The sequence below is a fragment of the Hyposmocoma kahamanoa genome, unplaced genomic scaffold, assembly GCF_003589595.1.
Source record: "Hyposmocoma kahamanoa isolate Upper Pololo Valley unplaced genomic scaffold, ASM358959v1 93, whole genome shotgun sequence".
NCBI classification, from domain to species: domain Eukaryota; kingdom Metazoa; phylum Arthropoda; class Insecta; order Lepidoptera; family Cosmopterigidae; genus Hyposmocoma; species Hyposmocoma kahamanoa.
Genome location: NW_020654810.1, coordinates 12,526,286 through 12,541,153, shown reverse-complemented (window position 1 = coordinate 12,541,153; position 14,868 = coordinate 12,526,286). Strand labels below are relative to the sequence as shown.

The following is a 14,868-nucleotide window of genomic DNA, read 5'->3' as shown; positions in this document are numbered from 1 at the left end:
TAATTTATATCTTATAATGAATGTTTATGGATTTTTGTAAATATGGACGAAAAATAAAACAATTGTTATACAAGTACAGGGTTTTATTTAGGATCTAATTTAAGCAGTTGCAGCCTCAAAAGCTTGCAATTTTTGCTTTTGTTTTTGGGCCTTTTTTTCTTCTATAACCTTAGCATCATGAAGTTTCCTCTTCTTATTTAGTAGCCAGATTTCTTTCCTTCGTTCTTCCCTGCCTGCTTTCATGCTCTTATAGAGATTGCGATGCTTTTTCCGAACAAGCTTCTCTCGAAGTCTGAATGCCTGCTTGTCTTCAATCTGCTTTTGGTAAGGGTTCTCTTTAAAAGGCACACCTGTTGTTACAGCCATTGCCTTTTTCTGTAAATTTATAAATATGTGATGTTAAAGTGTGAATCAAAAGCTATCAGTATCAAATGTGCTGACAATCTAAATTAAGCAAAGATAACAAAATTATTTTTACCTTTTCCTTGGACATTTTCTTTTTCTCAGCATTTAATTCATTCTGATCATCATCATCATCTTCAGAAGGCGAATCCTCCTGGACCTCTTGCTGGTATTGGCGAGTGAGGACATCATCCCCATCAACATCAGAGTCCTGTTCCTCATTCTGTTCTTTGTTTTCATCACTAGCTTCTTCAACTTCACTGTTTGAGTCATCATCATCTGCCAAAGAACATTACATATTAACAATTTCTTTTGAGTTTAATTGCTACAAATAATTGTTTCTTGAAAATTGGGAATAAAACTTCAAAACAGGATGTTTTTACTTTGCTGAAGTTTGTTATACCGACCTAGAGGTTTGAAGTTAGGATCATTAAGTTCTCTCTCCTCAGGAGGCATGTACACTTGATCTTTAGTTTCATCCACAAATGGAGAAAGATGTGGAGGAAGGACAGCACCCATCAAATACTTGTTGATGGGCAGCAAATTTCTTGTATTGACACTGTCAAAGACCCATTGGGGTTGCACATAGTAACGGGAAAGATACTGCTTGTCTACATTGGGCCGGTCCACAATTTGGTATGAAATACTTTCATCAGACTCATCAAAGGTGGCTCCCACAAAAAGGTCTCTGTCCCATGACACTTCTCCACCAAAGCACCTGATAATGAAAACTAGAGGTTCCCTAGGTACTTCTCTGTTGATGAAGAACTTCAGGCCTTTGAAAAGGGTTTTCAGTTTCTTAACTTTCTCTGCTTCCAGCTTTGCGTTTTCTAACTTTTGAGGGTCTTCATCTTCTGCATTAAAAATGTCAAGATCAGGCAGTTCTTCTGCCTCATTCGCTCCTTCAATTTTAGCGAGAGACATGTTCAAGGCTGCTATTCGCTCCGAAACATAGGATTGTTCATCAACAAGGTCTAACTCACAGTCTGTCGAGAGACTTGCATTTAATTTTGGAGGGTACACCAGATTAAGCGAATGGAATAATTTGAAATTCACAAAACCAAGCATCATGGTATAGAATTCTACAAATGTTGACATAATTTTGAAGTCTACTTCGTCTTTATTTTGTGGCTGAAAAGTAGGAAGTATATTTAAATGATAATTGAAATTTGATGATGATTATTAAGTCTACTTTAATTTCTTAATTATCAATATACAAAATAACATATTTTATTTCGAGTTCAAAATATTGAGATAAACACTCACCTGGAATGAAAAGTGGTGTGGTGTTATCCAAGTTATAGTCTGTCCTTCAAGCTCAGCTTGATAATAATATCCTTTGACTGACACAAATACTTTGCGGAGTGCTTTAGCTGCAATTACAGCATGCATGAACTCTACAGTAAGTCGTCTACACAGCATTGACTGATCTCTGGGAACTCTTTTGAGTGAAGGGAAGGTGCTGAACAGGAAACAAAGAGTTAGACAGTCATCCAAGTCTCTTAGTGCATCAACAAAAGTTGGGTAGCGCTCCTTCACTATATGGTCAATGTTGATTTCTGGGTAATCACGTAAGTACTTTCTCATCTTTCGATATTCTCGCATTGCTCTTGCTTTGCGGATACGTTGTTGATATACCTATAATAAAATAATATCAGATTAGCACATTATTGCCAGTTATTCATTATATAGCAAAACCAATAGTACAATTTAGAATTAACCTTTAACTCTCTGAGTTTCCAAATTATAGGTTCGTGTAGAAGAAATTTTATATCCTTGGTATGATAAAGTGTTTTGATGCCACCCTGGCCTTTTTGAGCTCTCTTTCGATTCCGAGGTTCTCTGGGGTAAATGCCTTTTAGAATACAAATACGCCTGAAATCTTTTAAAGACAATTGTAACTTTTTAAGCGCAGCTTTTCTGGTCATAAACTGCGCACCTTCTCCAGATGAATACTGCAATGAAATATTTTTGGTTAGTATGTAAACACGTGTTGGGAGTGTTAAGAACAGAAATTTTGACACATACCTTTTTCTTTTTCTTAGAAACCATTTTAATCTATTGTATTATATTGTTAAATATAGCTTAATATATGCTTTTTGGGTGAAATTATTAGAAAAACTATTGTTTTTCATTAAAATTATACCACAATACGCACATCGCACATCAACTGTCAAAAAAAGAAATTTTTTTAATTTTTTTTATTAAGGCTTTGGCAAAGCCATCAGCCTAAACATGAAGTTTAAATATTGTATGGCCGCCACAAAAAGGATAGGTAATTTGAGGCGGCGTGCTTGGATTGACTCGGGATTCCTTTAAACGGGCCGATAATGGTATTTTAGTTCGAGATTCGTATAATTTCGCGTTTTAATCTTCGATTAAGGCACAATAGCACTATCCTATTCCACTTTAAACGAGATTTCACAAAATAATTGAAAGTCAAAATAAAAACGACACTTTTCCCTCCAAAAGGTCCAGAGCGAATCCAAAAAAAGACATTTTGAGCCGATGTTTCTTTTTTAATTTATTAAGGCTCTGGCAAAGCCATCAGCCTAAACATGAAGTTTAATTATGTTTCTGTAAATATGGCCGCCATAAAGAGGATAGGCAATTTGAGGCGGCGTGCTTGGATTGACTCGGGATTCCTTAAAACGGGCCGATATGGGTATTTTAGTTCGAGATTCGTATAATTTCGCGTTTTAATCTCCGATTAAGGTACAATAGCACTATCCTATTCCACTTTAAACTAGATTTCACAAAATTATTGAAAGTCAAAATAAAAACGACACTTTTCCCTCCAAAAGGTCCAGAGCGAATCTTTGAGGCGATGTTGCATAGATCCAAATAAAAAAGCTACATCGATTATTGTATAGCGCTCTTTTTTCAGTATTAGTTCTTCTCATAATTTTGTTGAAAAAAGTATAAAAATATATAATAAAAAACCTAACCAAAGGATTAAAGTTTGTTGCTTGTTTAAGCAGATGGCTTTAAAGCCATATAGCCAATGCTCAACAAATAAATAAATAGTAATAATAATAATATAAAAATCGTTAGATCGTATGCACTTGAATCGATCTTCACTGACAATCCACAGGATTGACAGGTGGTGGGTATTATGTGGAGATGCCTCTTCTTCATGTAATAAAAACATAGAAATTTGTTACAAGTCATTATATATTATGTTGTTAGTGTTGGAATTATACCAAATTCTGTACTCTTCGTTTCTGCCCTCGATTTTGGGCAGAAATGGGTTAAAACTCGGCGCTTCGGGTATAACCCTGGTGAAAACACGGGTGGGTTGATTGGGTTTTAACTCACTGCCCATCTCTGGTCGTAGCAGGGGGTCTACTCTCGATCTCCGTCCGAAACAATTATTGTCAAATAAGTATGAAGATTCATTCGCATCACGCGTCTTTTCATTTGGTCAAGTATTGCTTTTTTGGCAGTAATTGTTTCGGACGGAGATCGAGAGTAGACCCCCAGGTTTTTACAATACCGAAAAGAAAGCAACTTTGTATACCGTTTGACATAACCCTAATGGAATTCTTTTTAGTAGCATTGGATCTACCCAAAACTTTCTTTTCTTTGTTTGCTTCCTCTTCCGCATTATTAACAAGTAATACATTATTAAAATTTCGTTTTCATCCATTTCGAGCGAACACATATTACCGGCTTCCAAAAGAACATACAAGCAACTGCAGTGCATCAAACGATTATGTCGTGCAAACGACAAGGAGGCTGTCGTGAAACGATAATTTGTCGTCACGGTCTAGTGGGAACATCTAGTTAGGACAGTCGTTCAACGGAAAAATCGTCCACGACAGACAGTCGTGATATGGGAACAGGCTAGACACGACAGTCGTCTAACGATAATAAAACGTGACGACATAGTGGGAACGCGCCCTAAGGTTTACGGGGTGATTTGAAAACATAAAAAATTTAATAATAAAATCTGTAAGATTTTATTATTACATTTTTTATGTTTTGTTACGTTTTGAGTTTCTTTTATTTCTTACATGTTTAAGCTGATGGCTTTCCAATGTTCAATAAATAAATAAAAATCGTAACCATTAAATTAATAAAAATTCAGTTCAGTTAAAGTTCAATAACTGCCTCTGTGGCCGAACGCTTACCATGCCGGACTGCCACGAAGTCGTCTCAGGTTCGATTCCCGGGCCGGGAAAAAATATTTTTATGGCCTACATTTATTTCTTTCGTGAGTTTGGGGTGTAATTTGTGGTTGTCTATGGGTGTTCATGGCACCCGCGACACAGGGTTTCCCTAGTGCGGGACTATGTTGAGTGTGTGTGAGCGAATATTATTAGTATTTAGTATTATTATTATTATAATACATAAAAAAATCCACTATAAACGAAAAAAATGCGGATTTTTGTAGTTAACTATAGATTTTTTTAAGTGTATTTCCTTTTGTGTTATTTGTCAATAAATAACAATCATAGCCGTTAAAAATGGCAGGTTTTTGTATATAGTTCTTACACGAATTAATTTTTAGTTTAAGTACCCACATTTTATTACGTTAAAAGCTGAAGGCTCTTCTAATGTTCATTAAATAAATAAATAATCTTAATTTGTAGATTTGAAAGTACGCTTAAAAACGATGTGCACTTAATTTTATTTAATAGATGGAAAAAGGAAAAATTAAATAAATAAATACAATAACAGATATCTATACAGTTTCTTCAGAAGCAGCTGGAGGACTTGCAGTTGTAGTGGGCTGTGTTGCAGGGGCAGCGGTGGTTTGGCTCTGAGCCCATGCATTGGGGTCCATCATTACATATTGCACCGGGTATGGGTACGCGTAGGGCCACATGGCAGCAGGTTGGACTGCTTGTGCTGTCGATGTCCCTGTTTCACTCGTAGCTCCTGCTTCCTTGAGAGCACTGCTCATTGCGTGTGCAAATGCTGCCATCATTTGCGGGTAGTAGAAGGACGAATAATGCGGGTATGCAACAGAGGTAGTCGGATTGTCTGAGCATTCTGTTGAGCTTTCACTTGAAGTGGCAGTAGTTACTGGTGCCGATGGTAAAGCGTAGGGGTATGGAACCGTGCTGCCTTCAGGAGAGCCTGACACGGGTAGGGCATAGGTGTATTTTATAGCTGGGTTGGTCAGTACAGCGCGTTTTTGTGGCGCTGCAACGGATTCGTCGTGTGGCAAAGCAGCTGCAGTAAGGCTAGATAAATATGATATCGGCAGAGCTGCGTGTTGAGCCGCTGGAGTTGGCAAGAAGTTCACAGGCTGGTCAGTCAGCCATTGCGCTTTCACGCCGTTCTCTTCGGTGGCAGCCACATACAAGTCACCTGTAGTTCCATCCGTTGAAGGTTTGATGTAGAGCTCGTGAACTGGATGGAGATGGTTCGGAGTCCCCCAGTAAGCACCGTGGCCTTTAGCAAGGTTAAAGGCTAGGGCCAAAAGTAGAGCCCTGAATTTTCTCATGTCGAATGAACAGAACTGGGATTATTGAATAAATTGAAAACCAAACATCTCCATTTATACTCTACGAGTTTATCATGGAAACGCATGAAATCGGTATTTAAGATAAAAGTTACCTTAATTAATCATGTCTTGATGAGAATATACTTGAGATTTGACACGTTGTTTTACTGCATAACATCACGTTCTTACGAAGAAAGTTACGCAAATGATTGTGATGAAAATCATAAACTTGTCGTTACAGATGTTAAACCTACAATATATTATTTCACTGATTGTGTGGAATATATTAAGCCTATAATATTCCGTTAGACTTTCCCCATAAAGGGGATCATTTGCTATAGAAATATTGTGAAGTAACATTTTCAATTATTAATATTTTCAATAATAATAATTTATACATTTTTCACAGTTTAATGCAATTTTAAGAGAACACCTGGGGGACTTTTTCTATAATATCAAGTGACGGGATGAACTAGTCGTGCGCCTGATTTTAAGCTACACGCCTGTCCATAACAGTTGCAAAGAACTGAGGGGCAATGCCTCTGCGCCCTATACCTTGAGACATAAGTTGACAAGTCCCATGTGCCTGTAATTTCACCAGCTTTGCACTTCAAAACCGGAACACAGTAATGCTAATATTATTGCATGGCGGCACAAATATGTAAAGTGGCAGCAGTACTTCCCTGGACGAACTCTTTCACAAGGAGCTCTACTGCGACTCTTTGAGTTGATGACAGTGATCAATGTGATCTAAATTTATATTTATATGTTATTATTCGAATACATAATAATCAAAATATACAGTATATGGTGCTGCCTTTCCCTGTTAGTATGTCCCATAAAGCTTTTAAACGACGCTTTAGAAAAACATAATTGGTACTCACAATGATGTTACAATTAAGATGTGGAAATATAAACAGGAAACATAAAATATTGATGTCGGATATTATGTGTAGCGTAAAATGCAAAGATCAACATTGTTGCTGGCAAAGACGATTGTCGTCATGGTTGTGAAATATATACAACATTTTGTATATTATGCAGTTTATTTCTCGCTAATTGCACAACGCATTCCAATTTACAATTGTAGGTGTACGGGACTATTTACGGGCACGAATGGAGCATATTTGTACTCGTAAGTAGTCCTATACGTGGTTCATGGTACACACAACTAAAATATAGTAGTATTGATGACCTTTTAAATTAGGTTATTTTTCATGTGAAAAACCAAAACCTTTTGTACTAATACAAACTTTGTTCAGCCTACCATTGTTCAGTCTAATGGAATTTCATTATCTATTAATTACAATGAGATGAACAATTCATATATTTATCAGGTACCCCAATATATTGCAAGGTTGAATGGTAAGTGGTTACGTTAAACTTAGTTAGGAAGAGACTTGTTAAGTAGTCTCCGAAGGTGGTGCCGGAGACGGCAGCCACTAGTGGGTTCGCGGTAACGTGCAATTGCGTTCCCCGCGTTCCCACCAGAAGCTAGGCGAAACACCGTCAGGTTTCAATGGATACGAGTCCGACGTAAAAAAATATATCTATATTTTTACTTGGGAATAAAATTTCCAAGCAATAAATTCTTACTTTTTTATTATTATAATCGTTAGATCAATGAAAATTTTATGTGCCCATAAAAATCACGTGTAAAATACAGAGCATAGAATACTGACTCTACAATGGGCTTAGGCGATACATTGGCGCATGCTGTTTTTCTATCGCATTTACACGTACTATACAGTTCTAGGACATCAATATGTACTCAGGAAAATCAGGAATTTTCGTTATGCGACTGGAAATGTCCACCCACTTGTGTGAATTTGATATTAATGAACACTGTAGGTGTGTGGTGTCCATACAGATGGGAATGTAATGTGGGTTGCCGGTGTTCCGCAGGGTTTATAAAAGACGAATATTCCAAGAAATGCATTTTGGTTCAGGATTGTCCCTGTAAGTACGTTTTGAAAAACTTTCTAAATTTCTATATAAAATGGTAATGGCATGTTACTTACTCGTCAACAAACTTTAATTTGATCTACGTTTTAGTTTATTTATAATTTATGTTATATGCATATTAATACAAGAATGCCGTCGATGTTTTTTGTATGGTAACACAGAAATATTGACGGGAACTGCGTCTATTTTCAACAGAATTAAGTAAGTAAAATATGTAGCGCCTCCAAGTGCCTCACATTAATTATTATTTCTTCGAATTCTCATTTATCACAATTGGTTGAGGTTACAGAGGAGATAATGTACCATTTGCATTAAATTGTCGTGTCAAGAACTTATTCTCCACTTGTCTTTATAAAACCATTTAGACAAGTAAAAACTTTGATAAAAATGTTAATAGTTGAAAAAGAATGTTCTATAACTGTGTTTTAAACAATGTAAAACTTAAAAGAATGCGATCAGTAAACTCGGAAGAATCAGGCTTCATTGTATTCAACTGCTTCCGTGGCCGAATGGTTATCATGCTGCTGGTCTGCGACGTCGAGGTCCCGGGTTCGATTTTTCCGCGCCAGGAGAAATATTTGTATGGCTTACATTTTACTTCCCTCGTGAGTTTGGGAGTCATTTCTGGTTGACTATGTGTGTGTCCATGGCACTCGCGACCCAGGCTTTCCATAGTGCGAGGCTATGAGTGTGACGTTAATCTTATTATTTAATTTACTATTATAATTATGAATACAAATATCACACAAACAGAAAACGTTTTCGTCATTTATTATTGTTGATTTCGCATAGCCCTGCCTACTAGTATTGGTTTACAGAGTGGTCTGATCTTCAATTTAATGATATTAGTGTTGCTTCTTCGTGGTATTAAGTCGGATAAATTTTACCCTGTCTTCGTGTGTGATGTTTCGAAGGTGTTTCTTTATAAATTACAGTTTTACTTTATTATTATTTAATTTATTTACTTATAATACAATATTTGGTATTTAGGTACTTGGCACTCTTAAACCTAATAGGTTTGTTTGAGTGTTGCAACTGTTCACAACGTTTATACACACATAATCTTTTATGATCACACAGACAATATTTTGTTTAAACTTGGATCCCCTACATGTCAAATACCTTACTTTTCTGAAAATATCGATATAATATTTTAATGGTAATGTAGCATTCCGTGTAGTATTAAAACTCGGGACGAAAAACCCGAGTAAGCAGAAAAATCTCGGTCGATTAAGTAGATTAAAGTAAGTAGGTTTGCAAAATTGGTAGGTTTGCGTTCTTTATGTATTCAAAATTGGTTGCGAAATAATGTATAAATATTAGTGCGCTGTCAAATGCTTAACACCGCAGTTGCAGAATTACGTTCCAAAATGATGGCAGTGATATTAGCGTGTGTGTTCGCGATTTTGACCACAGTAGTAACGGCGGCGCCCGCTTTAATTCAAGGCCAGTTACCACAGGACTCTCCAATTCCAGAACAGCAACAACAATTCTATCGAGACAAACGTTCGAGTTATCCACCCGCGTTCTACGCGCCCGCTCCGTGTGCCTCGGCTGGAATCCCAGCTTACGCGTCGTTGCCCGCTGTCGCTCCCGCTGCCGCCTATCAAGTAAACCTTGCTCCAGCTCTGCATCACTCTGCGGCAATTACGCCAAATGGTTTTGGCTACGGCATTCCACAATATCGAGATGCAGACGAACAACACGAAATGATGCAGGTCTCGGACATGGACCATATGATGTCTGAGCATATTCCAATGGCGCGGTACGGTTATGGTACCCCTGTAGCGGGTCCGTACGCTGTGGCGCCGGCAAGTATAGCCAGCGGAGCTGCATTATCAGGTGTAGGCGGACAGTTACTGTCCCCAGCGGCGGCGGCTGCACCGTCAATCGGCGTATTTCCGGCTGGAAGCACTGGAGGATGTAGTGTGCCTCTGTTGCTGAGCTGTTCGCCGACAATAGTTTCTGGGAGAATAGTGCAAACTCATGCGCAGCAGCCATATGGCGCAAGTGCAGCGGCGGCGACGAGCGCGCACATCGGTTACCGCGGCGTTGACGAACATCGCGAGGCCCACGAGCTGCAGAGTACACTCGAACACCCAGTGGCCCACGAACAACTGCCGCACGCTGCACACGAGTCTCTCAATATTCATCAATAAACAGTTTAGAAGTAAGGGTAGGTAGAAATAAGATAGTGTAACTTTAAGCATTACCAAATTGTATCTGTTTGTTGTACAAACTTTAATAAAATTTAAAAAGTTCCTGGTTGTATTATTTCGACCCGTAATAGAATTACATAAAACAAATTAGATTATTGCAATCTCTTTTTACGAATTTGTACGTAGGTGGCTGAAGTCAACGTTTTATACAGCTTTATGCGTTATTTTTCCATTCTCTAAGGCTAATTCCCTTAGAGCATGGAAAAAAACATAGTCTAACGTTAATACTCTATATTTTTTTTAAAATAATAAACATGACAATCAAAAAGAGATTGTAAAATATTGTCAATAACGATTTAAAATTTGAACTTAAATTCTAGCAATATTACTTCTAATATAATTTGATAAAAAAAAAACAGATGAAGACAGAAAAAACAAGCGAAACAATGCAAAAACTGTTTTATATTTATAAAACAGTTTTTGCATTGTTTCACATCTGTTATCTGGTTTATAATATTACTCATTATGAATTAAAGTTCAACCTCTATGGGTAGGAATCGCGATTTATATCTATAATATTTTATTGGATTGAGATTAAGCCTTTATTAGTAACTACAATATACAACAACATATATAATATAACGACGTAGGTGCCTACCAGTATTTGATCTGTGGACGAATTATAAGTATATTACATACTTTACGATTTTAATTAACATTAATTTATGATAATACGGTTTATTTTTGAACATAAAGTGCATGTGAATGTACCTGTACATTTATAGTTAAAAATAGAATATTTCGAAATATAGTACTGGAGACTCCGTGAAAATCGCGTTCAATCAGATAATCGTGTTTTGATAAAAATGGATTTGAAACATTTATCATTTTGGATGCTCATTGTGTTCTCTGTTATGTATTCCAGTTTTGAAGTAGTTACTTCTACAAAGGAAGTTCAGTGTCAATAGTGCGGTTTTACAATAATTATTTATTGCATTGGTAATGAAAACATTTTATCGGATCATATTTCATTTATTTGTGAAAACACAGGTACAATAAATGCTAAAATATTAGAAACTAAAACTAGGACTACATTATATGAATAAAATTGGGTCCCCGCGGCAAGGTGCTCATATGTTGGCAGCGGTTCCCATATGTATGGCTAAGCTTATCGAATCTAATTTGCGTTTTTTTTGTTCCTCAAACAAACCAACTTTGGGGGCTCTTTACATGTTCCAAGGTCAAAGTAGTTATACGAGTATACATATATTTGAAAAAAGTTTCATTTTATAATATGCAGCAATTAAGGAAACCTAGAACTCGATATGCATTTAACTTGACACGCTCAAAAAAGTCGTGGTAGCCTAATAATGGTTTGACCTAGCGCCTCTCAAGCAAACGCCGTGGGTTTAAATTCGGGCTCGTACCTATCTCTGAGTCTCGGAGTGTATTGGAAAATTTAATTTGAAATTTACCATGAGATTCGGTGAAGGAAAACATCGTGATGAAACCTGAGCAGGTTCAGAAGCCTCGGAAAACGGGTGAAATCACCAACCCGCATTAGGGTCAGCGAGGCGGACTGAGGCCTAAAACCCTCGCCAGAGAGAATACTCGTGCCCGGCACTGAGATGTATAAATGGGTTGATGGTGATGATTGATACGCTCTAAGTAGGAAAAAACAAAGCCAATTGCATAATTTTATTTCTTAAAAAATGTGGTTGTAGTATAGATTTAGAAAGCGCCATGGTGATTAATATTATAAGTAATTTTAAAGAGTTTTAATTAGTGATTATAAAATTAAGATTAATGATTATACGAAGATTAAAATATTATAAAAAAACAAACTCGCAAACGCTACACACACACGTTCTGGCATTGTCACTGAGGTCTATTTTTAACCGACTTTAAAAAAGGAGGAAGTTCTCAATTCGACTGTATGTTTTTTTTTTGTATGTATGTTACGCGATAACTGGCATTTGTGAACTGATTGTGATGATTAATTTTTTGTTGGAATTTTGAGGGTATCTCAGCAGTGGTCCCGTTTAAATTTGAAAAAGATGAAATGACTTTTGAGCTTCTTGTAATTAATAATAAATAATAATTGATTTGAATTCGGATGTTATGTAATAACTACTATTGCCTGCTATACCATTACAATCAGATATGGATTTAAGCTCAATATTTGAAAAAAATCGATTGAAGTTGTGTATTTTTACGCTTAGACTTTAATTGTGACGTCCAAAATTGGACATGTGCGTGTAAAATATTACATTACACGTAGAAAAGGTAACAAATATACTATCTTGTGTATTAACTTCAGTATTAGAGCAATTAAAGCAATGGTTATTAGATAGAAAGATGCATTATTTCACACATATGACAAATGCTTTAAAACCGAATATTGTTTAAGTTGAGTTAGCGTGTTTTTTACAGAGGATACAGATATATGTGTCTGAACCTTAGGTAAATATATATTCTTCGAGAAACTAATCATAGACCAGGTTTTCTTAACATTTTTCTAGTCATGGACCCCTCTCAAAATTTCAAAGACCTCGCGGACCCTTTTCGAAAAGATGAAGAAGAAAGGCTCGCGGGTTGCATTGAGTAAATGAATGAATGGCCGTCAAACGGCGCGAAAATTTAAAAAGGTTACGCGCTTAGTACCTATGTACTCATAACATATTGTATACCATTTTTATATTAATGCATTATGTTACGTAGACCCAACTAGGACCCCCGGCGTTCATTACAGGGGTCCATGGACCGCAAGTTAAGAAACCCTGCGGTCGGTGTACCTGCATCGAGCACCCTTATAATTGGTTTCAAGCTCACTATTATGAACACGTTCCTCCTTAATGCATGTAGGCAATAGGTACATATTACATACAATAGATACAACTTATAGAAAAAATAGTTACATTCATTATATAGATATACAATAAATATATAATATGTTATAGCAAATACTCTTGATATAGACAGGTATATTTGATTTACATGATTGAGGTACATTTATTACGCTAGACTACTATGACACTAACTTTAAGAAACTCAGCACATTTTTCAAATGCCTGACTCTAGAATTACGTGCGTTAATGCTACATTTCATCTGTAGGCATCGTTCTGCTACCTAATATTACTATAAATACTAGATGAATTCTCGGCTTGTCACATTAAAATTTTACATCTCACAATGCGAGGTTTTCTGGTGCTAGCTATCGTGAGTGCTGTCGCTGCGGCGCCGACTGGAGATACTCAAGATAAAAATTTCCTGGAAGAATCGCAAAGAACGAAAAAATCGCCTGCATATGGCGGCGGTGTCCAATCGTACGGGCTATCAGCTTTACCTTCCGCGGTGCCAGCGTACGCGGCTCCGTGTGCGGGCGGTGCCCCTCTTGCACCCGTGACTTTCGTTGCTTTAGCACCTCAGGCTGCCCCAGCCCAAGGCCCTTTGCACTACAGAGAAAATGAACACATGGATCATCAACAAGCACGAGCGAACGAGCACGGTCGAGCCTACTACGACGCCTCAGCCGCTGCGGCTTCTGCGAGTCTTGCCGTAGCCGCGGCCAGCACTGCTGTCAGCTCTGGAGCCGGTGCGGCTGGTCCGGCTGTTGGGGTGTTCCCTAACGCCAAAGTGGGTGGATGTGCTGTCCCTCTTCTGCTGAGCTGTGCTCCGAACGTGGTGTCAGGTCATCTCGTCCACCAACCCTCTTATGCTGCTCCGGCTGCCTCTTCATATGGCGCCTCATCAGTCGGTGCTGCCTCCGTCGCCGTACCTCTGGCGCCATCAGGGTACAGAGCCCAAGAAACCAGCAACTTCGAACACAACATCCGGAACGCCAACTCAGGAACGGCCGGTGCTATGATTTCTGAGCCAATGGCGGCCCATTTCTCGGAGCACGCGTTACCATCCGTGCAATGAAGTCCATGAATTCAAGCAACCGTGGTCTTTGAAATAAAAAATATTTATGAACCTATTTATGCAAATTTTATATGTAAGATTTTTTTTATAAATTTTGTACTGTAATGAAATATATAATAAATGTTTAAAATTTCTTTTCTTAACAACTTACTTTTAGTTTATTAACTTAACCTTATATTTTCTTAACAACTTACTGTTAGTTTATTAGCTAACATTATTTGCCTACACTTATTTAGTTACCGTACAATTCGTAGAACGCTAATTCAAGTTTCATGATACAGGCTTAAGAGCACGTTAAGCTCGATACTTTTAATATTTAAATTCAACTCTAATATTCCGCTTACATAAAGGTATTATTATTTTGGAAGCACGAGAGTATGACCAGTCTGTCATACATGTATAACTAGAGCAAATCAAATTTATATTCAACAATTTGTATACCTTTTCTTTTTTTTTTTAAATATACAAATTGTTATCAATAATCATATTATATAATATTGTATAAAATCAAATTTATATTCAACAATTTGTATACCTACAAATAGCTTAAACAGATAAAATTAAGCAAAACAGCTAGATAGCTCGCTAAAGACTGTTAACTTCACTAGTAAAATATTTTTGGATGACATTCCTGAAGCTAGGATATTTATCACTAAAAATATCCATTTTACAATTTTGAATAATTTTATAGTATTTTCTCATAGTGGAGTAAAGTGGAGACATGCTACCATAATTGGTTTTTCTCAGTTCAATACCTAAAGGTTTGTAATTATGCAGCCTAGCTGACATTCTAGGTATTTTTAAGTTTATTTGGGACAGAAGGGACGGACAATCTATACCATTATTTAGTAATTTCAACAAAACATTTAGGGCCAAAGTCTTTTTTCCATGTTTTAATAATAATATATTAAAATGAGTTAACCTTCCAACATAGCTTCTGGCCGTACGGTAAATGCCATCTA

General features: G+C 37.0%; 2 protein-coding genes across 3 annotated transcripts; both read right to left on the bottom strand.

Annotated features, from left to right (window-relative positions):
• Window positions 1–73: 73 nt before the first annotated feature.
• On the bottom strand, window positions 74–2,469 carry LOC113237354 (pescadillo homolog). 2 transcript variants are annotated; one of them, XM_026473774.1, is made up of 6 exons: window positions 2,431–2,469; window positions 2,124–2,357; window positions 1,669–2,040; window positions 810–1,533; window positions 479–681; window positions 74–375 (listed from the first exon to the last, which is right to left on the bottom strand). In XM_026473774.1, the coding sequence occupies exons 1-6, from the start codon at window positions 2,452–2,454 to the stop codon at window positions 100–102; spliced, it is 1,833 nt and encodes a 610-aa protein (XP_026329559.1). In that variant the 5' UTR covers window positions 2,455–2,469; the 3' UTR covers window positions 74–99. The 2 variants fall into 2 exon arrangements, with proteins under 2 accessions (XP_026329559.1, XP_026329560.1); XM_026473775.1 differs by having other exon boundaries at window positions 479–534.
• Window positions 2,470–5,089: 2,620 nt separating this feature from the next.
• On the bottom strand, window positions 5,090–6,103 carry LOC113237032. The gene has a single exon (XM_026473273.1). It carries the CDS (start codon window positions 5,855–5,857, stop codon window positions 5,090–5,092), a length of 768 nt encoding a protein of 255 aa, XP_026329058.1. The 5' UTR covers window positions 5,858–6,103.
• Between the last annotated feature and the right edge of the window lie 8,765 nt (window positions 6,104–14,868).